Below are 22,760 nucleotides of genomic sequence, written 5' to 3'. Positions count from 1 at the left end.
TATGTGTTTGGTGGGGGGGGGGGGTGGATGGGGAGGTATTGCCTTGGCTGTCTCTCGACGAGTATATGCAATGTTAACTTGGCCAAAAATGTTCCATGCTGGCTAAAGTTTTGTGCAGCTACCGCCCCTCCGCTACCCCTGCACATGCATATGTGCCGGTTAAGTGGTTTTTGTGGCTGAAAAGCAGAAAACTCATTAAAGTTTATTTCAAACACCAACAACAACAGCAGCCAGCAGCAGGAGCAGCATCAGTGGAACCAGTGGAACCAGTGAAACAGCTTGTCCAGGACGAAGATGAAGATGGGGATGGGGAAGGCGGTGGCGGTGGCGAGGGGCTGTGTTAGGGAGTTAGGATTGGAGAGGGTATCCGGAAAACTTTGGTCAAAAATTAAGACATATGCACAGGCTGAAACTGAAACTGAAACAGAATAGACGAGACCCCCCACCCCACCCTTCACACTATCTTCAGCTATGGCTATACAGTTATGCATGTGTCCCTGTCCCTGTCCCTGTCCCTGTCCCTGTTCCTCCCATACTGCGCGCTTGCAGTATTGACATGCACTTCGATGTGAAGGGGGGTGGTGGTGGGGGGAGCGGTAGGGATAGCAGCCAAAGTTGAAGCCGCTGCTGCCACTTTTGATGCGGTTTTTTGGCCCCAAAACTTTTCCAAGTGCGGCGAATATTTGAAGGGGCCTGCGCCGGCAGGCCGAACCCCACTCCGGCGGGTGGGTCAATTTACTAGAATTCAATTTAACCCTTCCCCAGGGTGTGGGTGTCGGTGAGAGGAGAGCTCTCATGGCACTCAGCTTTGATCGTGGCCTCCGATCGGACAGGGATAGGGACGGGCAGACACAAGGAGTAAAAGTAAAACTCAAACATTGATTCAAGATGTCCTGCGACTGAGTGATTGAGTGAATTTCCCGATGAGTGTACTTAATTATGCTGGGAGAATTGTGTGACTCTGTGGATCGTGAATTTCTCAGCATGATGATTCAGTAGCAGCCTCTCCTCAATCCATTTGTGGTGCTTATAGCCATTCCCATCTACCGACGGCTACCAGGAATGTGTCTTACCAGTATGACACGATTGTGTGTGTGTGTGTGTGTGTGTGTGTCAGTGGGTGGTGTCTGTTTTGTTTGAACGGCAATTGACGTCCCGGCACCCCGGCACAAATTAAACAATCTGTTGACAACTATTGGCCACAAAATCTTTGTTAATTGCCTTTTTGTCTGGCCTCAAGGCATGGCCACACACACATACACACACACACACCTAGGAGTGTGCTTGCGTGTGTGTGTGTATCTGATTACACAGGCTACTAATTGTTCCTGGCTGATAGGACACCCCGCACCCCGTCTGTGGCTGATTGTGCGCCCTGTGTGTGTGTGTGCCATGATACGCAATTAATACAATCGAATGGTGTCTAAACTGTTATTTGATAAATTTAATTACACTTCAGCGACAGCCAGAGAATGTGCCACACCACACCACACACAAAACACTTGATTCGAAGCAGAGAGGCTGCGACAGAGGATGAACTCTGTTCATTGAGAAACATCTACCAAAAACTGCGGTCTTCAGCTGTAGTTGCAACCGTTTAGGTAGATATTTTCTATTGGCTACAGATCTGAGGCATGTGAGTGTACGCACCAACAAAAAATTAGAACAAAATTGAATCGAAACACGACCGTCTGCCACTGACAGATGAATGAACAATAATGCGGAAAAGTAAATGAATCGGATGATCCAGAGACAGGGAGAAAGAGAGCCGAAAAAGCCGAAGCTGAAAATACCCAACCAAATGGCTGATCAATCAGCCAGCAGATTGCTGCTGTAGAAATGAAATCAATGGAATGGACTCCACCTGGGCAGGGGCAGGGTGTAGCACAGCGAAAGAGGAAGAGAGACCGAGATTAAAGGGCTCTTATCAGAGAGAGAGAGAGAGAGAGAGATCAGAGATCAATCAATGCCGGTGGCACAATTAAAGATGAAAGTCCCAGCCAGGAAGAAAATAGATGGAGAGAGAGACAGAGAGACGTTTTAATGGAAACACTGCCCTGCCAGAAGAAAACAATCTAATTTAAAGTTTACAAGTTACGAGTCGAGTCGCACACAGAGTGAGGCAGGCAGGGAGGCAGGCAGGGAGGCAGGCAGCAAGCAGCAAGTGGAAAGTGGCAAGTGGAAAGAGGAAACGACTTGCAACATGCAATTTGTTATCTCAAGTATGCAAAATTATGAAAGTTTATTTAAAAGTTATGCCACGGCGGCCCGCTCTTTTGGCTGCCTCTTGCTGGTGGCTCTACTTCTGCCTTTGCGTTTTGCTTCTGGTGCCAGGCAGGAAAGCCCATCCAACCAGCCAACCAGCCAACCATCCACTCGGGCAGGGCAGGCCACGGCCACGGACGTTGGGGATAATAATTGTGCCGCCTCCAACGCCAGACAGAGATACTTGCCACATCCTCATACACATACACACACACACACACACACACACCCTAGAGAGAGAGAAAGACACACATTATTCAAGTAAGCGGCGACAATTTATTAGTTTTACAACACAACTTGGCAAATTGGTGTATAAATCTTTAGGGTCCTTGTAGAGCTGCTGTCATTGGTCCTACTGTTTCTGGCTTTCCCGATCCTGATTCCCGTCAGCGAGGTGCGCTGATCTTGTGCTCTTCAGCGTCCTCTTCTGCTGCCTCTTCTGCCTTTGCCCGTTCTGATGCATTTTCCCTCTGTGCACTTGGCGCCGCCCAAAGCGGTTCTGTCACTCACTTCGAATTCGCTACTTTCTGTGTCGTTGTCCTTCTTCAGGCACCGCTCGCAGGCGTCCCCATCATAAGTCCTCCGCAGGATGAGGCAGCATTTGTGGAAGCCGGCATCAATGCGCTGCACCGCCTCCTGGCACTTCTTGACGATCTGTTCGTCCCGTGAAATCTTTTCACAAGCACGTAGGTCCACGATGACCGCATGTGCCACAGCAGTAGGCTCAGTCCCAGTCGCTGCTCCATCCACTGTCGTGGCACCGCCTGCAGCCCCGTGGCTGGGCAATGTCCCAACCTCGCATGCAGCCGTCGGCAAGGCCAGCATCAGCACGAGCACAAGGGCCACGAACAGAGACACCAAAGGGCGGTGTACGAGTGCACGATTCGATAACGACGATTCGCTCATTTCGATAGCCGTGAGCCAACTGAATAAAGTCTCTAAAAGCTATACCAGGCACCGCAAAAGTGAAGAGAGTCCGCTTATCAGCTCATAAATAACATATGTAATACATTTAATATATATAGTATATAGTATATATATATTTTATTTTTATTTGCTTTATTATTGTCGGCATATAAGTAAGTTCATGTAGGTTAATTTTCACTCTCTGATTTCCGAGCATAAAGTCCATCGGATCCTCCGAGTTGTCCCAGTTTCTCGGGGTTCGGGTGTCGTAGATTCAGCCTATTCAGCAGATTCAGCAGATTCATCAGATTTAGCCGATATGCAGCCGAAATGGGTCCGGACACAATCACTTCCCAGGCTGTTCTTATAAACAACAAACACCTTCACCGTTGTTGGCGTTGGTGGCACCTTGTCGTAGCATGATTCACAGAGACTCATGCGACGCAACTGCCTCAGCTTCAGGCAACACTTCTGGTACGCCTGATCCAATCTCTGGATCTCTGCGTCATCGCCCTGCCCCAGCACGGACAGACCCTGAACCAGCACCAGCAGCAGTACCGAGGCGAGAGCAAGCGTTGTCCGAGCGACCATTGTGGCGGCGATAAACAGACTGGCGGACTGGCACAACTTCGGGCATTTAAAGCTTCAAAGAACGACTCCGTCCTCCGATCGCCTCTGCGTTGCACCCTACGGAATGGAATGTTGCATCGGTTTCTTCCCCCGTTGGCGAATTTTCAAGCACAAATCAAGAAACAGCCCAGCATAATGACGGGGGCATTATTCAGCTTCGGTCAGCCGGCTTGGATCCGTCTGGTTTTGTTTGTTTTTGTTCTTTCGCTGATACGCACGCAAAACAAAACAAAACAAATCAATTAAGATTGTGCAACAACAGCAACACAAACACATCCGATTTATGAACGGTACTGTGAGCTCTCATAATTAGATGTTTTGGTGTTTCATCTTCACAAAACCTTGACTTTCTTTCGCGGCATAAGGCTAGCTTGGGGTTATGGATCAGGCAAGTAGTAGTGCAGAAGAAGAAATAAGTTACACGCGTTGAGAGTGAACACTTAGAGCAGACAAAATTAACTTGTATTCTTCTAGGTGTAAACTGCAAAGGGCAACATTTCCCTTAATAATACTTAATAAACACCTCTAAAATTTCTTAAATCGTATCGTTAAATAAAACCGTTCCCAAAGTGTAAAAACCTCGAATTAGGGATTTTGATTGGTCCGCTTGTACTGGGTCGTTGCAAGATAGGCCTGGTCTGCAACGCGATGACTAATGGTATAACAGTTCGACTGTGAAAGGGGAAACGCAGCTGTAAGCTTTTAAATATATATTTATTTAAAGCTTACTGCGCTCGAATGCTGCTGAGCGAGGGCAATGACCGAAGATGGCCCGAACGGCAAAGATGTAGTTTCGACCAAGCATTAAGTGTATTCAAAAATGAAAAAAATAAAAAAGGGAAGAGCTAATAGTACGGCACAACGCCCTGAACGCAAAAACAGGGGACACACTGTTCTGCAAGAACAGCTGATCAAATGTCAGTGGAAGCCTTGCCAGGGCCTTCTAAGTAGTTTCCGGGTCAAGACTCTTTCTTTTTCTTCTGACGATCGAATTGCTAAGTCACGTTTTCAAGAGCGTGCTGAAATATCAACGCGAGTGAAAAAGAAGAGGAAGACCATATAAAAATAAACCAGAACTGGGCCACTATCTGACAAGCAAAGGCTTTTGGAGCCAGACAGCCAGCCACAACCTTTTCAACTACTCACAATACATCTATGCAAGGTGCCATACCGGAAAAAGGGTAATTATTGCACCAGCCTCGTAGTTAGGGTTATATCCGATTCCCCCGCTTACATGGCCTTCGGCTTGGTTCTTTTCTTTTTTATTTCAATTACCGCAGAATGGCACCTAGGCTATAGCTTGCAATATAGCTAGATGAGAAAGCTCTAACAAAAGAGCATCCACTTCAACCGCACGAGAGCTGAGCGCAAAGCTGCAGTAAGCAAGGGAAACCTAGCCGCCACTGCGGTGATTTTTGTGCCGTCATGTACGAAACACAAAGACTTAAAGTGCGTTGAAGTTCAACGGTAAGCTACCGGAAGTGAGCTGAAATCACAAAGTTGGGCTTAACGTCCTGTTAATTGCCAAAAGTTATTTCGATCAAATAATGTGAACTATAACCCAAAAATGGTTTTTTTTCGGTGTCTGTGCGTGGTAGGGAAGAGCAAAAGAGAAAAAAGAGATTGGTTTGAGGAAATCTACCCTGTTAAATGTATATTAGCAGTGGAGATATTCCCTGTGGAAAATATGTAACGGGGCGAAAAGAAAAATGTGCGAAGTGTGGTAACAAGGTGAATTAATTTTCTGGAGAAAATTCCAGAAAAATTATAACCTCCCAGTGTAGTGGCTCCGACGGCAGCAGAGGGCTAAGCTCCCCAAAAGCTCTCTGAAAGCTCAATTCGCTCTCTCTCTCGTCCTCCTTTACGTTTTTCTTTCGCAGCTACAGGTGGAACCCACGTCTCGACGAAAGATCTTTCGGCGCTGGACCCGCTTAAATATTTATGATCCTGTAAGTTAGAATTCACTATAACTTTGCCTGGCCTAAGAGAGTTGGCTTGTGCGGGTGGGAGTGAGTGTTATGAGCGCAAGAGCGAGGTGAAAGAAAAGAAAAGGTGAACAAAAAGATCGAAAATACGATCCACACGGGCGTTAAAAGGGAACCGCAATAAAACCGTTGCGGATTATTTTTTGCCGTGAGAATGGGCATGAAGACACCTGTGGTACCCCGTACTTACACACATTCTTTTCCATCTGATGTTAACCTGAATTAACTTGAATATTTTTGTGTGTTTGGATCGTATTATATTACTTTATATGATATGATATTATATTAGATTGAAGTGCATATTCATTTTGTTTCTTCCTTTTAATCATTTTCCTGTACTTATTCCTAGACCTAAGTTGAAGTTGCTACTACCCCTATTAATCTCTCGCACTTTAGCGAATTGTCGACACCTGTAATATTATGAGGAACAGATATGTATACATAAATAACTAGGTAGAACATGAAGTATCATGGTGAAAGTTGGATCTGTTCATTTAGTCAATAAAAATAGCGTTAGTAACATGGATTAAATCCCTTTGTTGTTGGACCCATGCCTGTACTGATGCCTGAACGATTTTGGGAGGGATCCCTGGCGACCAACTGGCTTATAGGGGATCATGGTAGGGTGGGCGTCCATGCCGCTGAGCACATGCAGCCCAAGATCGATTGATTCTTGTGTCCCACTTTCTTGTCTGGTTAGATATGGGAAGCCTCCTTGGTTTACCAAAGAGTTATCCAGTCTAAAAAACTCAAAGTCAAGACTTTATAACAAATTTTGATAAGTTGTTTCTCCCTCTTCTCTCTCTCGCTATGTAATAGCTCGGTCAAATTTCTCCGTTCTTAATGCTCAATGCTATAAAAATTACCTATCTCGATGCAGGATACGATTTTCACAGGACCCTAAACAGTGTTACAGCTTCGTAAATAGTAAGCGTAGAACGTCCGCACATCCATCCTCGCTATCATTTCTCAATATGTCAGCAAACAATGATCAGGCAATGGCCGACCTTTTTGCCAAATTTTTGCAAACAACCTACTCTCATGAGAGCTACTCTGGTCTGCCGTATCCATATAGTTTACCAAGGTCGAACGGCATTTTCAGCCCCTTGCTAAATTAAAGCTCACTGCTTCATGATCTTCGACTAGTTAAGGCGGTGTTTTCACCAAGTCCTGACGGAGTTCCCGGCTGTGTACTCAGGTACAGTGCCGACGCTCTGTGTGGACCCCTGCTTAAACTATTCACCCTATCCATTAACTCTTCGTGTTTCCCCTTTTAGTTGTGTTTAGCTCGAATTTTCCTCGAAGTTTAGCCTAACACCTATCTTTCCTGCATGCTCGCGATCGGTTCGGTAACACGCGTCACGCGTCATGCGGCAGCGCCCCTCGGTCGGTTGGGTGGGAGGCCTGGGTTCCGCGCGTAACAGGCTTCGGCTTGGTGTCGCACTCTTCACTTGATCACTTGATGGTGCAGTCTTTCCATATCAAAATATTATACATATTAAGCGTCTTTCCATATCAAAATATTATACATATTAAGCGTGTAAATATTTTAGTATGGATGTGGATGTGTGCAAGGCAGAGAAGGAAACGTTTCCGACCCCATAAAGTATATATATTCTTGATCAGCATCAATAGCCGAGTCCATATATCCATGTCCGTCTGTCTGTCTGTCTGTCCGTCTTGATGAGCGCCTAGATCTCAGAGACTATAAGAGCAAAATTTGGTTTCCAGACTCATGTGATATCACACTGCTATAAGTGTATTTAAAAATTTCGCCCCGCCCCCTTCCGACCACGCAAGGGACGAAAATCTGTGCCAGGCACAATTGTAAAGATACGCTAAAATCGAAACGCAGTATCGTAGAGAATGCACATATCTACCAGATTGCCGAATCTGAATCCGATCGGATCATAATTATAGCCAGAATGAAGGAATTCATTTTCTGTTGGTTCCCCCGCCTACTTCAGCCAAGACCCGCTACTCATTCTCTTTCTCGCTCGCACACTCTGCCTCGTTCAGTGCGCGAGCAACCCCTATCGGAGGAGATGTAGAATCTAAATGGTACATGTACAATCTACATGTTAGATGTAGAATATACATTTTAGATGTAGATGTAGATAACAGATGTAGCAAAAAAATTTAAAATTTAAAATGCTTTTAAAATTCTAAAAAATCATAAGCTCAAAAATGTATATACTGACTGATTACGTGTATAAATAGAGTCGCGTACCCAGAAGCGACTCACACGTTCCTTCTCGTTTTTATTTGCTTTATTATTGCCGAAATATAAGTAAGTTCATGTAGGTTAATTTTCACTCTCTGATTTCCGAACATAAAAGCTCTATGTCCATCGGATCCTCTGAGTTGTCCCAGTTCATCGGTGTTTGCGTGTCGTAGATTCTGCCTATTTAGCAGATTCATCCGATTCAATTATAATTCTGGAGCCTGAATGGGTCCGGACAAATGAACTCCCCAGTACGGACAGACCCTGAACCAGCAGCAGCAGCAGCATCGAGGCGAGAGCAAGCGTTATCCGTGCGACCATTGTGGCGGCGATAAGCAGACTGGCGGACTGGCACAAATTCGGACATTTAAAGCTTCAAAGAACGACGAATTTCGAAATGAAATACGAACCAAATTGAACTTTGTCTTAATGGGTTCTAAGAATCGACCCAGCAACACAAACACATCCGATTTATGAACGGTACTATGAGCTCTCATACTTTGATGCTTTGTTGTTTCATCTTCACAAAACCTTGACTTTCTTTCGCGGCAGCTTTCAGGCACCTTGACAAGGGTAGTAATGATAGGTAGTAAGTAATAATGCAGAAGAAGAAATTACTTTAAAAAGTTACAGGCGTTGAGAGTGAACACTTAGAGCAGAAAAAATTAACTTGTATTCTTCTAGGTGTGAACTGCAAAGGGCAACATTTCCCTTGGCCACTTACTGATAAATGAGATGGACATTTTTCGAAGTAGAGTAGCAGGTTTTTGGCTGCATACTCTTACACGCTTTCAAAGCGTGAATGCGCATTTCTATTTTCAACTTTTACTAAGATTAAATCGAAAACGAGAAGTAACGTGTGTCTCGTCTGGGGACGCGACTCTACTTTTATACCCGTACTCAGTCAGTATATATATTTTTGAGCTTATGATTTATGTAGAATTTTAAAACATTTTACATTTTACATGTGAACCCAGACCCAGGCCAGTTGAACATTTTTAGTCAAATCTGAAAAGAAATGCTTACAGCAAGGCATATAAAGAGAGCTTTCTAAAATGGACACAAAGGGAATTCAGGAGGCTTTGTGCAAGGAACCCAAAAATATAAGGAAGGCCGATCGCTATGGCTATAAATATTTTTTGTAAAAATAGCTTATAGTCTAATAAAAAACATATAAAAAATTGAAGTTGGTCCGACTTGGAACACATTTTGTATTTGTATTACGACGGCTGTTAGTATTTTTGAAGTCTGCATTTCTTATAACTCTCTCCTTCATTCTCCTTCTCGCCTTTTCTCCCTCGCCCCCCCTCCGTTTCTGGCACTGTTCAGATTGGAGCGGGACTTCAACACAGGAATTCTCCTACCATGATAATGGCCTCTTCTCTACTCAGTTGCTTCCAGCCAGAGGGCCATTTCCGTTTCCGTTTCACCTGACGCACAGGTGCGTTTGTCCAACTTTGGGGAACGCCTCTTAAGCATTAAGCCATTCCAGAATTCCACAACATTTTGGGACAGAGAAACAGAAAACTCGATGAACGATGAACAGCAACTACATCAACTACGACAAACACAGGTACAATTACAGGTAAGTCGCTTCAATACACTGTAAAAACACACATCACATGTGGCTTGTGCAGGCTCTCCTCACTCGTAGGATAATAATTATAATAATTTTGTATTGACTATAAAAAGGCTATAGGCCTGAATGAGTAGATCACATACTCATAGTTCGAATTTTCCATTCGAGTGCGAAATCTTTGACTTTGCGCACTCTCATAATTTCCATTCGGCAATTGCAGGGCTGATTTACAAAACAAATAATGAGCTAAATAGAAAATTGACTGACATTATATGGAATTTTTGATTTGTGTCGATACATTGGCTGCACCTGCAGCTATATGGAGCCAAAGTTTAAGTTTTCTACCATTTTTATTGTTTCTTTAATTCAGATATTTATTTTAAAATAATTTGTAAACTCTAGTTCTATAGTAGAGTTAGTTCCTAACAAAGAAAGATGCAACTCCTACTATGTAATTACAATTTTGCTGGTCATCTCGTAGGATCTACCTGTGTGGAAGTCTGAATGTCTGAAATTGTTTGCTTATTGTTTTTGATTTTTTCTAAGGGTATTCCCCTAGTCGTGTGCAGGTGAGATGCCATCAGCATAGTCGTATCAGTGTTATTTGTTCTTTTTGAGCCCATATCCTGGTACTGCCTCTGCCATGGCTCCAGCTCCGTCTCCTGCTCCATGGATCCACGGGCCGGGGCTCTAATGTGTGGGGAGAGCATCAGACGGCGGCAGCTTGCGCTTTATGATTTAATAACGTTGCAGGGGCGTGTGTCTGTATCCTCCTCCTTACTCCTTTATCCTCCCTCTGCTTTCTGCCTTCCAGAGGGAGCTTCTCGTTTGGTCGTTTGGCGGGGCTGAATGGAGTGGGGGCGGTGCCATCGTTGCCATCTTGGGCCTCGTCGAGCGCCCATATTATCTGGCTCTGGTGCATGTCATCGCTGGGAAAAGTTGTCTCCGCCATCTCTCTGTCATCTCCCGCAGTCATCGTCGCCAGTCGTTGTACCAGTCCTGGTGCTGGTCCCTATCCCTGTCCCTGTCGTCGTCGGGCCATATTAAATTGTGTTAAAACACTTGCGCCATGCATGTCACACGGCACCTGCCCCATGCCGCCATGCCGCCATCCACCTCCCTTTGTGCAATGGCGCGTGTTTTGACATGTAACTCGTTTTGTCTTCAGCTTCTTCTCCGGCATCGTGCAACAGCATCTCCGGCTCCATCTCCTGCTCCGGCTACTGCTCCGGCTACTGCTCCTGCTTCTTTTGCTGCTCCTCGTCTTCTCTTTTCGGGAATGGAATATTTTTTTTATATTCCTGCTTCATTTCCGGCAAATTAAAACGTATACGGCGGACAGAGCGCACTCTTTGGGCCACATATCGCATCGCTTTCAGCTAATTTAAGCCACAATACGCGTATATATATATTTTTTTTTGATATTTTCTCGGCCCCCGCTCCCTGGAGTGACATTATTTCTGGTTCAGTTTCTGCTGTTTGTTGGGGGATTTGCAGTCATCATCATCTCAATGGGTTGTCTCCTGACCCAGCTTCCAAGCCGCCCAGCCGCCCAGCCGCCCCTCCTGCTGCACTTTTTTCCCTGCTGTTCTGTTCCATGTTCGAGTATTTATTTAACCTTTTTTTCTGGTCTCTTTTTATTTGCACCTCGCCTCATAATTAAAAGCTGCAACAAGAATTTTTCAATAACAGCCATAAATCAGGCATATGGATGCCCAGGGAGCATGCCATAAATTACTTTACAGCCACACACGACCAGAGCAATGGAGAGAGAGAGAGAGAGAGAAAGGGAGAAAGAGAGTGCAGAGCAGAGCAGAGCAGTGGCTGTGGCTGTGGAGGCAGCTGCTGAAGTTGAAGGCTGGGGCTGGAGATTGGAGACTGGGTCCTGGGTCCTTGTTGCTTCATCGATGACCCAGTCAAGCATGAAAAGCCCCCACTTGGCTCCTTATTAGTCATGCCTGAGATTGTTCGGCGACATTCGCCATTAAAGGCCATTCGAAAGTTAAGGAAATCGAATTATAAGTCTTTAAGATAAATCTGCTTAAAGGATTAAGCCTGGCACTCAGACCCGAAAAAACACCTCGCGAACAGAATCAGGATTGATATTGGTATGAAACCGTTAAGACACTTTTTCGGGCAAAAACTGTTTTCTAGGCTCTGAACGGAAGGCAGCACTCGGTAAGTATCCGAAGGTATCTGCTGGTATTGCTGGTATGTTTCTACCCCCCTCGAAAGTTATTTCAATTTGATATATTTTGCCAGCAAACATTGCAATATGCGAACAAAAAACCAAATGAAATATTAAAATAATGAAAACAAATAGAATCTAATTAATGCAGCATTATATGAAGGACAATCATATTAATATATATTTTTTTTATTAATTTTCATAAATATAAAACAAATATTGTTTTCATAACCTTTTGTCTTCACGGTGGTCGGCACGGGAGGCCTCGCCATCTGCTGCTGCTGATAGTCAGACACATTACTTTGCCAATAGAATATTGGGGAGCCCAGGATATGCCTGGGTGTGCATTTTGTTAACTTTCAACAAAAGCAAGCAGCTTTCTGAGCAGTGTAACCGTACGGAATGCAGTGCACACCTCTGGTCACACCACTGTCCGCTACATAGAAGAATACATGGCATTTGTTTGCTAGCCAACAGTTTTTGGATCTGACTACTAGGCTTTAAAAAGGCTGGAAGATTAAAGAATTCTTCTGGAAATTAAATGAGCTCCCTGCTCGCTGCCCTTTTCTCTACATTTCAGACCAAGTCTGCATTATGGTCATTATGTTCTTTGAGTTGCGTTCTCCCCCTCAGATTATGGGTCCCTGACCTAACACATGGCGGTAGAAAGTTAGAAAGGTTGAAAAGAAAGGTGTGCATATGAATGGCTGTATAGATTGCGGTTTTTTTTCCTCCTCTCTGTTCTCGCTGCTCTTCTCCGTTATGCCCCCTTCCTCCTGGGGCATATGTGTGCTCCATATGTATAACAGGAAATTAAAAATATATGCTGCTGCATTTGGGCGACTCTATCTGTGTGAGTGTATGGGTGTATGCGTGTGGGTGTGGCTGTTTGTTGCCTACTTTTTGGCATATTCTCCTGGTCCTTTTGTCTGCTCTGCTCTGCTCTGTTCTCTTCGCTTCGCTCACTTGTTGGCCGGGTTTTGTTTGCCTGTTTGCTTTGTTTTCCACATGGGCCACATTATTATGATGTCTCTTCGCTTTTCGCCTGAATGAAGTGCATCACACATAAGAGAGAGAGAGAGAGAGAGAGAGTGAGCGAGTGGAGGTATCTAGAGATGGACGGAGCCCGTGTCGTGAGTGAGGAATGGCGAAATGGAACTCCCTTTTAGCGTGGCTTCCTCTTTGGCGCGTGAGCTGCGTGAGTGCTGGAACAGCTCACGCTGCCATCTCTAGCCACACACACACACACACACACACACACACCTCACAGACACTCTTTGACTCACGTACATGTATCTGCTGGGGTCGCCTGGTGGCGTCAGCTTCGCGATTTTTCATCAAAGTCACGACGGGCAAAAGTTGTGCGAGAAGCTGCCCCTGCCGCTGCCGCTGCGCTGCCCCATTGTTGCCTCTGACACTGACACCGGAAATGAACACATTTTCCGGTGGCATACGTGTGCCGTGTACGTGTGTGCATGGTCCATGCATACATATGTACATATGCATGTGTGTTTGCTCACGGGAACAGGGTGGAGGAGGGCACCCTCCACGTCCGGCAACCCACTGAGTGAGAGATTGAAAGTCGCTTAATGTATTGTTTCCCAGCGTTGACTTTCTGCTCTTTTTGGCCAGAAATACTTTCGGGCCACTTGCTCTGATCTGCCGCTTATTAGTTTTGAGTGAAAGAGATTGCAGTTCATGCAGCGCACCGACCACCCGTCGCCACCTGCCACCTGCCAGCTGGCACCTGCCACCTGCAGCCGTGCTCCTGCTCGTGCGAATTTAATTACTCTCATCGCCCCTTGAGCAGCCCCTGGACGGTGGAGGTGTTAATGAGATTGCTCTGCTCGTGCGGCGGTGCGGCATAAACTTGAGCCCGACACAAAGCCCGGCCCTGGCAGGGGAATTTGCAGCGAAGATTCAATTGGGTAAGTGCAGGGGGGGGGGAAGGATTAACCGCAGGGAGATGGATCCCGAAGCCTCAGATATGACTGACGATGCCTGCCACAGAGTTCTCGAGAGTCGCGGTCTCAGCTGCGCACACGGATTCACAAGGAGTAGATTTGGAGACTGGGGGGATGCTCAGAGAGGCATCGCAAAGTAATTACTCAGACGCCTATGCACCATGGCATGGATGATAATCAAAGTACTCAAATAATAGGAACCATCGCATTCCCATTCCCATTCCCATTTAAGTAGGCCAAGATCCTCCTCTCGTAGCAGGTAGGAGCCCCCATGCCTCCTACTCTATTTCTCTCTCTCTCTCTCTCTCTGATGGTTCCTTAATTAGCTGTTAAAACGTTTCGGCAGCTGCCAAAACAATTACACGCTTTATTTCCAGGAACGGCACGTTTTACCTTAGTTTCAAGCAGCGGACGGTACGGCACGGGACGGTTCCACTTCCTGTGCCCTCACCCAGTGCCCCCTGCTGCCTAGCCAGTGCTCCTCCTGTTGATGGCATGGCGAAGGGGGCTCTAATCCAGGACTCAGATCGTTTTACGCTGTCGCCGCATGTGGGCATTAAGTTAAATGCCAACGTAGACGGCAAGAACAATGATTATGCTGCCGATGAAGACGATGATGATGATGATGATGCTGACGATGCTGATGGTGGGGATGCTCTGAGTATGATTATGATGATAAAGTCCAGGATGGGGGAAGGGTCGGGCACGAGGATGATGCCTGTGGCAGTGCTGCTGATGCTGCTGCTGCATCGAGAGAGCGGCACAATCTGCTGATTTATATTATTGTCACGTTTATGGCCAGATTGGGATTGAAATTGAGACGAGCCTCGGCTGGTAGAGTGGGTTCTGGGTTGCAGATGCGTTAATCGTGGGCGTCGGTGGTGGGTGGTGGGTGGTGGGTCACTGGGTGAGTGGGTGAGTGGGCGATTGGACTACGTTTCTGCTTACGGTGCATTGCACTTTTTACAAGCAATTAAAGTGGCCATCCAATTGGAGTTGGACGGACACACACACACAGACACACACAGACAGCTAGGAGGAATAGGATAATGGGGGGCAGGGATGGTGTGTGGCAGGGACTACTATTGGCGGTATATTCACGGTGTATACGGTGAAGACGGCCAGGCAGCTGTAAATGAATAATGAATGCAATTCAGCGAAAAATATATATTCAATTCAATTTCGATGCGTCACTCGAACGCTCGTCGCTCATTAATTTATGACAGCCATTTTTAACGCTTTGCTGGCCATGGCTGCTTCTGCCAGTGACAGTTGATGCTCCCGCACCCACACCCACAGCCACAGCCCTGCCTCAGCCCCTTCGCCCATCTGCCGTTGCATGCGTCAAATATTCAACGCCATTTTTCAATTGAATTGAATGAATTTTTGAATTGAGTGCACGAATGCCACCGCCTGGCCCCTGACAAATGGCAAGCTAACAAACAAGACAGGAAAAAAACCCCCTCCGCGGCAGCAGGCTTGAAATGTTTTTGGATATCCTTGCTGCGGCGAAAGGGTCCCTTGGCTGCGAGATACGCTAAGTAACTGGAGATCCCAGAGCCACAGATCAGAGTACGTTATATAGTAGGATATATGTAACTGGTAGTATTTGCCATAGGACTTCCCCACCGAAAGAGTATCCCGTAAATGTACTGCCTTTGCGGATCAACTGACCAACTGGGGATTCCTTGCTGCCATGCCGACTTGTTTTAGGTCTGAATGATTTGTGTTTGGCCTCTTTGTTGACGGGCGTCGAGGGCAGTTCTGGCCATGGCCAGGAGTCAGAGCCAGCGTCAGAGCCAGAGCCAGAGCCATTTTGCCGAGCTTAGAGTGGCCATATTTCATGCCCCTCTGATGGGGGCTTGTCAACGTTTTTAGGGGGCCCGACAGAATCAGCCAAGGAGGAGGAAAAGCAGAGAGAAACAAAGAGAGAGAGCAGAGGGCAGAGAGCAAAGTCATACATGGGCAGACATTACACTTTAATTAACTACAAATCCACTGCAATTGCATTTACATTCCCCCTCCCTCTTCCACTCCTCCCCTCGCCACCCATACCGTTCCTTTGGTTCGTTCTTTGAGCTAATAAAACATTCAAAATATTTTTGTCGGCTCGTTTCTTGGGGTCTGGGAGTGTGTAATTTTGCACATTTCATATGAAAAGTTGGCTGCCACGCCGAAAACTTTTTGGCCAACCGAAAGGATGCAGGAGTGCAGGCCGCACGTACAGTGGGCCCCCCCGAACGAGAAAAAGTGTGGCATAACTTTTCGGAAGTAAATAAAGAAAATATTCGATGCTCCACGTGCTATTAGCCAACGGAAATATGCCACAAAACCATCAATTAATTTAAAATACAAATAATAATAATATAATAATTATTATAATTAAATAATTATAATTATTATAAGTAAATAATTATAATACAATAATAATAATTATAATATAATAAATATAATCTGCGGAACCCAGAACCCACTCTAATTAATTAATTTAATTAATTAAATTATTATATTTTTTAAACTTTTTTCTATTTTTCCTCTCCTGTATTTATCTTGGCAGATAATTATAATTGTTAATTATACAAATTAAGTCAGTGGTCAGTAAGGTAATTCCTTTTGGTTCTTTCCTTTTGCAGACCTAAGTTGCAATTTATATCCGCTTACAAAACATCTGTCCCACAGTGCACAAGAAAAGTTTCTTACGGCAAAGATTAACAGAGACGGAGCCAGTGCGAGAGCGAGAGCCACAAAATGGCAGAGGCAGGGGGGAGTAGGGAGCTGTGTGGAGCAATGCCTGGTGCGTGTTTCTGGAGGCGCATGTTTGGCAATGCGGTAAACCAAATTATGTGCTTAGGAACTTGCCGCTGCGACCAGAGTCGGTGATGGGGCGGGAAACCACACAACCACACAACCACCCCGACCACACACCCAACCACCCGCTTTGCCGCTTTGTGTGCGTATTGCAGCTGCATTTACACAGCAAAAGGGCTCCATCCATCCTCCTTTGGCCCCTTTGCCTTTGTGCCTTGTCTTCTCGTAGTTCTGCTGGCCGGCGCTCTTTGCACAGGTGTTCCTTCCGAAACTTTGTGAGCGCTGTGGCAAGATGATTAAAAAGTTTTCCCCCAAGAACGGACGGAAAGACAACGAAGAGCCTGCATTCTGTTGCAGTCGTGAAACCTCAGTTGCGAGATTATCAATGCCGCGCCACCTTTGACAGCAGCTAATGATGGGAAGGCGATACATTTTGCGAGGACTTGACATTAACTCCATTAACTATCCACGTACACTCTGCATGTAGCAGTGGCCCCCCGATTAGTCAATTGGGAATTATTTAACCCATTGCAAACGAGAGGGAAAGTTGTGAGTCGCTTCTGTGGCCGCGACTCTACTTACCCTTACCCATACTCAGTCAGTATATTTTACCAGCTGACATATTTTCGTTACATCTACATACATTATTTCTCACATTGACACGTCGACACGCCGTAAGGCAGCTAAGGCAGAGTGTGTGAGCGAGAGAGAGCGAATGAGTAGCGGCTGCAGTGCTGGAGGGGCTGGGGCTAGCAACTGAAAATTAATTTATTTATTCTTGCTATGAAGTCTGATCTGATAGATATGGTAATTTTCTGAGTTTTTCGTTTTCTCCAATCTTCAAAACCAATCTGGCAAAATTTTGAATCAAACTTGATTCAGTGTGATATCACATGAGTCTGGAAACAAAATTCGGTTGCTCATAATAACATAATCAGAAGAGTGAACCAATTTTGTGTGCAGTTTGCATAGGCTGAAACTGTGGCAGCCATATGTTAATATGGATCTCAGATAAATACATATCACAAATAATACCATCAATAATTTAAATAAATTCGTTGTCCGGCTAAGCGCCGGCCCATGGCAGCACAAAGAGAAGCAGAGAAGCATCTCCTGCGCACATCATTGTTGGTTTGAGGTAGGCTCGTCTGCGTAGTAGTACTCAACTCAAGATCGATCATCACCGTAGTAAAACGTTTTGTTGTGTGGCACAGTGACCAGTCTGCCACATAAATCCTAATAATCTTAAAAGCAAATACATACATATATCGACTTATCACTTATGGGTCTAGTCGGGTCCGCTTGTTATATTTATACCTCTGCAATCAAGTCCCCACAAATATCCGCCCTGCACGGAAATAAATCACATACGTATACACACGTATACCAGTATATTCGTACATTAACCAACTACAAATACGTGTGGTGTGTAACCACGAGGGCAGTCTGAAAAGTTATCGGCCCTACAAAAAGAAAACATTTCTAACCACCCATTAATATTTTATTCGATTAGTATTTTCTATCAGCTGATTGCTGAAAAAGTTTCAGGCAGTTGTGTCAACCGTGCGTACATTCTTTTTTCGGGAAAAAACCCACCACTGAAACCAAGGAAAAGCTTTCTAAATATTGTGGGATCTCTTCTCCATCGATTTCAATGGTAAAAGGCCAAAATTTCAATGGTGTACTGGATTTGGTTGTGCCCGTACAAGTTAAACGATGACGTACATGCTGGACGCCTAGTTATGGTCCTATACCCGAAGAGGTCTTTCACCGTTTCGTAGGCGTGGATAAGCCGTAGACACCAGAGACAAAAGCAGTCAAAACAGTCGGTTTCTCAGGGTGATTTTTGAAATTCTCGCGGTATTTACCACATTGATTACTAACAATCCAACTTTTTTTTCCCAATCCAAACCACTTTTTATAAATGGGTTTAAAATTTTTAAAAAGTTATTTTTTATGACTTTTTTTATTTTAACCTGGTATTTTTTTTAACTTTTTTCAAGTACTTTTTTCACATAATAGTACTTAGTTTTAAAACTTCTATTTGTAATAAAACAGCTAAAGTTAAGCCCAAAATGATCATACCGCTGAAATATAAACATTGAAAGCAAAAAGAATTTTGTGCATTTTTACAAATTTGACTTTAAAAACTAAAAACGAAAAAAAATTATATCTGTCCTATTTTTTTGTGTAAATAATTTGGCTCGTTTAAGGTATTCTCGTAAAATTATGGGGGGTAAATTGTTAACCAAACCTAAAGGAGACAAAAAATACCTTTTGGAAGGTTGAGCCCAACTGCCATAGAAAAAAAAAATACACAAACCTTAACCCCAAACTTTATAAAAAGTTGGTTTTGTTCCTTGAGGAAAAATCGTGTTGACCAGTGTTATCTTCAGAAAGGGTAAAACAGACAATGGCGAATATAATGCCAACATATTGGAAGAAGGACCGCATTTGGCCAAGAAAAAAAAATATTTTCCACCATGATAATGCAATGGTGCAGGCCTGTGCCGTTTCCATTGCATTAATCCATGAGTTAGGCTAACAATTCACCCCCACCCACGCTGTTGTCAGGATATAGTCCCTAGTGATTGTTTTTTGCTTTCAAACCTAAAGAAAATGGCTCCGTTGAAAAGAGATTTGAGTCCGAAGATGAAGTCATCTCACAAAAAATGCCTATTTTGACGACATTGAGCTTAGAAAAGATTATGTAGACAAATAAAAACGAATAATTAAAGAAAAAGTAGTTTTGTTCTTAGATAGGCCGAATTTTTAACAAACAGACCCTCGTATTTCCAAATCTTTCGCGACTTAAATCCACGCTGTTGAAGAAACTCAGTAGCTCAACATTCGTATCTCGCAGATAAAACACTTGCCAAGCTTCCTTAACAAAAGTATTCACATTTAAGTTCAATTGAAATTGTTTTTTAAATTCCTAATAGCTCAGAGTCAAGTACAACTCCCCGATTACTACCAGAGCCATGACACTCCGCTCCCGAGTCGTGTGGCCAAGTCTTCAGTATATAGCTAATGTACCAAAAATATCTGCTGCCCGGACAAGCAATGATGACCTTGCTTGTAGGAAAATGGCACGTTCTTTTTCTGATCAGATCAGATTAAAAATAGAATTCGCGGCATATCGAACGCGAAAGAACGAACATTTCTTCCACCATCTCGTACTCGAGTCCACAGAGGTGGTGGGGGGATGGCATTTCAGACTCAAACTTTATTCGACCAATTAGTTCATATTAATAGCCATATCCCTGAGTTGTGAGTACTTGAAGTTATTATCGATCCTTCGTTCTACAAACATACAAATCAATTTGCATTTTGGGGGGATCCTGATGCCCGACTGTACCAGAAACAAGAACAACGATTAATGAGAGTGTCAAAGTGTTTACGTGGCGTACAAAAAGAAATTCAAAATGCATCATTCTAAGGCATGATCATGCGGGGTTCGGGTTTGCGTGGCCTCAGGCGAAGCTAAACATCTGGGAGTATAAAATCAAATTAATATACAGAATAGTGGACATGGCGATGAGGGCGACCAGCCGGTATCATTTCTTCTTGGCGTCCTTCAGACCAGCGCCGGCATTGAACTTGAAGAAGATGATGTCACCGTCCTCGACGGTGTGGTTGCGTCCCTGCTGGCGGTACTTGCCAGCAGCCTTTGCCGCCACCTCACTGCCCTCGGCCTTGAAGTCAGCAAAGTGCATTATCTCGGCCATGATGAAGCCCTTCTCGAAGTCGGTGTGAATGCGTCCGGCGGCGGCCGGGGCCTTGGTGCCCTTCTGGATGGTCCAGGCCTTGACCTCGTCGGGGCCGGCGGTGAAGAAGTACTCCAGCTGGAGTCCCTTGTAGCCGGTGACGATGATTTTGTCCAGCTGGCTCTTGCACTTGGTCTCCGTCTCGTAGGCCTTGCGTTCGAGCTCATCCTTCTCGCTGAGCTGCTGCTCGAAGGCGCCCGAGAAGGGGATGAGAAGCGCGCCCGGGTCGTTCTTGTCGATCCACTCCTTGATCTTGGGCAGCCACTTGTTCTTCTTGCGTATGAAGTCCTTGTCCGAGAGGTTCACCAGGTAGATGACCGGCTTCGATGTCAGGAACAGATACTTGTTCAGCGCCTCAATCTGTACAAGAGCGAGCGAGAGGGCAAGAGAGCAGAGCATTAGTAAGAGCGGGATGCAAAGATTGGGTGCTTCGCGCTCACATCGTGGGCATTCCAGTCCTCGAAGCGCAGATGACGCTTCTGGTCGATCAAGATCTCCTTGATCTTCACCATGGAATCGTACTCGGGCTTCAGCTTCTTGTCGCCGCCCCGGGCCACCATCTTCTCCAGCTTGTCCAGGTTCTGGAGCAGCTTCTCCTCGTCCTTGAGGCGCAGCTCCTCCGAGATGATCTCCAAATCGCGGACTGGGTCAACCTCGCCCTCCACGTGGGTCACGTCGGGGTCCTCGAAGGCGCGGCATAAGTGGAAAATGGCATCGCAGGCGCTGATGTGCGACAGGAAGTCGTTGCCCAGTCCCTGGCCCTCGGCGGCACCCTTGACCAGGCCGGCAATGTCCACCACATTCAGGTACGCGGGCACCACGCTGCAAAAAACAACAAACACCAGACACAGAAGTCAGTGACAGATTCAAAACGAAACTGAAAGCACATGGACTCACCTGGCCGGCTTGTGGTACTCCACGAGGTAGTCGAAGCGCTCGTCGGGCACCGGGACGCGACGTGTGGGTAGGGCAAGGGCAATCACATCACATCACAACACAGCACAGAGCATCACATGGAAAGAAATAAGAGAAGAGCGGCGAGACGCATGTTAGCTTATATGGCAAGATTGGGAAACCCCGGCAGCATCAGCGGGGCCAATCATGGCAATTTTCTATAATTTTGTACAATCCACGAGAGTCCGCAAAACCAAAATGAAGTCGCTCGAGAAACTGAAACCGATCCGAGGACCATGGAATGGGGGCGGGGGCAATTTGCATATTGGAAACTGGATCTGATAAAATTGCTAAGGCAGCGACACGCCCCAAACGAAATAGTTTCTTTTAGAAGGACCAGTCCCTCGTACACTCCACTCCACTTCAGTTCAGTTCACTTCAGTTGAATGGAGTGCAGGCGGAGCCAGCAAGCAATTTGGAATTAGAAGCGGCTGTGGCTATGGCTGTGGCGACTGCTCCCGGGGGGCAGTCCATTGCCATCGACAAGTCTTGAATAAAAATTATATTCAAAATACTGATTACAATGATTAAAGAAATTGCCCCCGCCTGGATATTTTGGGGCCCTGGGGCCCCGCGGGCCACAAAACGGATAATTGGTAATACTTATTCTCATTCGGCTTGATCGTGCAGAAGGGGAAGTTCTCCGCCGGTGCGGCGCTCTCTGTCAGCACATTGAAGAACGTCGACTTGCCCACATTGGGGACGCCGACAATGCCGATTCTCAGATTGGTGCCAATGCGTCCGATCATGGGCTTGCGCTCTGGCTCCTCGTGCTTCTTAGGTGGCATCTTGTGGCTGTTGGCTGTTAGCTGTTCTGCTCTGCTCTGTTCGTCTGTGGCTGCTGGCGGAAGAACTCAATTTTTGTTAACTATTTTCGGCCACAAATTTCGTTCAGCCATAACCTCACTCTCGGCGGCCACAACTTACATTCGCTAGGAGTGCTACGCTGTGGTCAGCCTTCCGCTGCAAGGGCCAATCGATTTGTTAGGAAAATTTTAGAAAGTCGGTGGGAATTGTTTTAAATATTTACAAATGACTATTGATGCGGCAGCAATACGACGGCTGCTGACGGCGTGGAAAGAAAGAGCGAGAGAGAGGGAGCGATAATCGAACAGCTGTCGACCCGCGCAGTGTTGCTTGCGTGCGAGCGCAGCCTGCGGCTTTTTTGCGAAGCATTAGCTAACAGCTCCAGGCAATAGAGGGCGCCAGCAGCAAGTGCGCGCATTTTGAATTTAGCCTCGAGGGCCGGTTGTCATGCAGAATTTCAGCATTTTATTTTGGAGTTATTTTGTTTGTTTTTTAGTTATTTTGATGAATTTTTAAACAGCAGAAATGGTATTACACTGTATTACAAGACACAAGAAGTGCAACATTTTGATAGTTTTTTGTGTAAATCTTGTTGCAAAATTCAATGAAAATATATAAAAGCTTCTTCTCATTCTGTAGATCAGTGCAAGCTGTAAGTATTGTTTCTCCTGTGTTGTTCTCTT

The 22,760-nt window shown here is 45.4% G+C and overlaps 1 protein-coding gene across 3 annotated transcripts; it reads right to left on the bottom strand.

Moving 5' to 3' along the window:
* Nucleotides 1–19,929: 19,929 nt before the first annotated feature.
* LOC111081885 (obg-like ATPase 1) lies at nucleotides 19,930–22,369 on the bottom strand. Of its 3 annotated transcripts, none has more exons than XM_022378041.2 (6): nucleotides 22,301–22,369; nucleotides 22,198–22,233; nucleotides 21,878–22,108; nucleotides 21,214–21,274; nucleotides 20,757–21,138; nucleotides 19,930–20,676 (listed from the first exon to the last, which is right to left on the bottom strand). In XM_022378041.2, exons 3-6 carry the CDS (start codon nucleotides 22,056–22,058, stop codon nucleotides 20,107–20,109), a joined length of 1,194 nt encoding a protein of 397 aa, XP_022233733.1. In that variant the 5' UTR covers nucleotides 22,059–22,108; nucleotides 22,198–22,233; nucleotides 22,301–22,369; the 3' UTR covers nucleotides 19,930–20,106. The 3 variants fall into 3 exon arrangements, with proteins under 3 accessions (XP_022233733.1, XP_022233742.1, XP_022233750.1); XM_022378050.2 differs by having other exon boundaries at nucleotides 21,878–22,111; nucleotides 22,301–22,364; XM_022378058.2 differs by lacking the exon at nucleotides 22,301–22,369 and having other exon boundaries at nucleotides 22,198–22,281.
* Nucleotides 22,370–22,760: the final 391 nt, after the last annotated feature.

Source organism: Drosophila obscura, unplaced genomic scaffold (genome assembly GCF_018151105.1).
Source record: "Drosophila obscura isolate BZ-5 IFL unplaced genomic scaffold, ASM1815110v1 contig_73, whole genome shotgun sequence".
NCBI classification, from domain to species: domain Eukaryota; kingdom Metazoa; phylum Arthropoda; class Insecta; order Diptera; family Drosophilidae; genus Drosophila; species Drosophila obscura.
The sequence above is the reverse complement of the archived record's forward strand: the minus strand, read 5'-3'. Positions and strand labels throughout refer to the sequence as shown.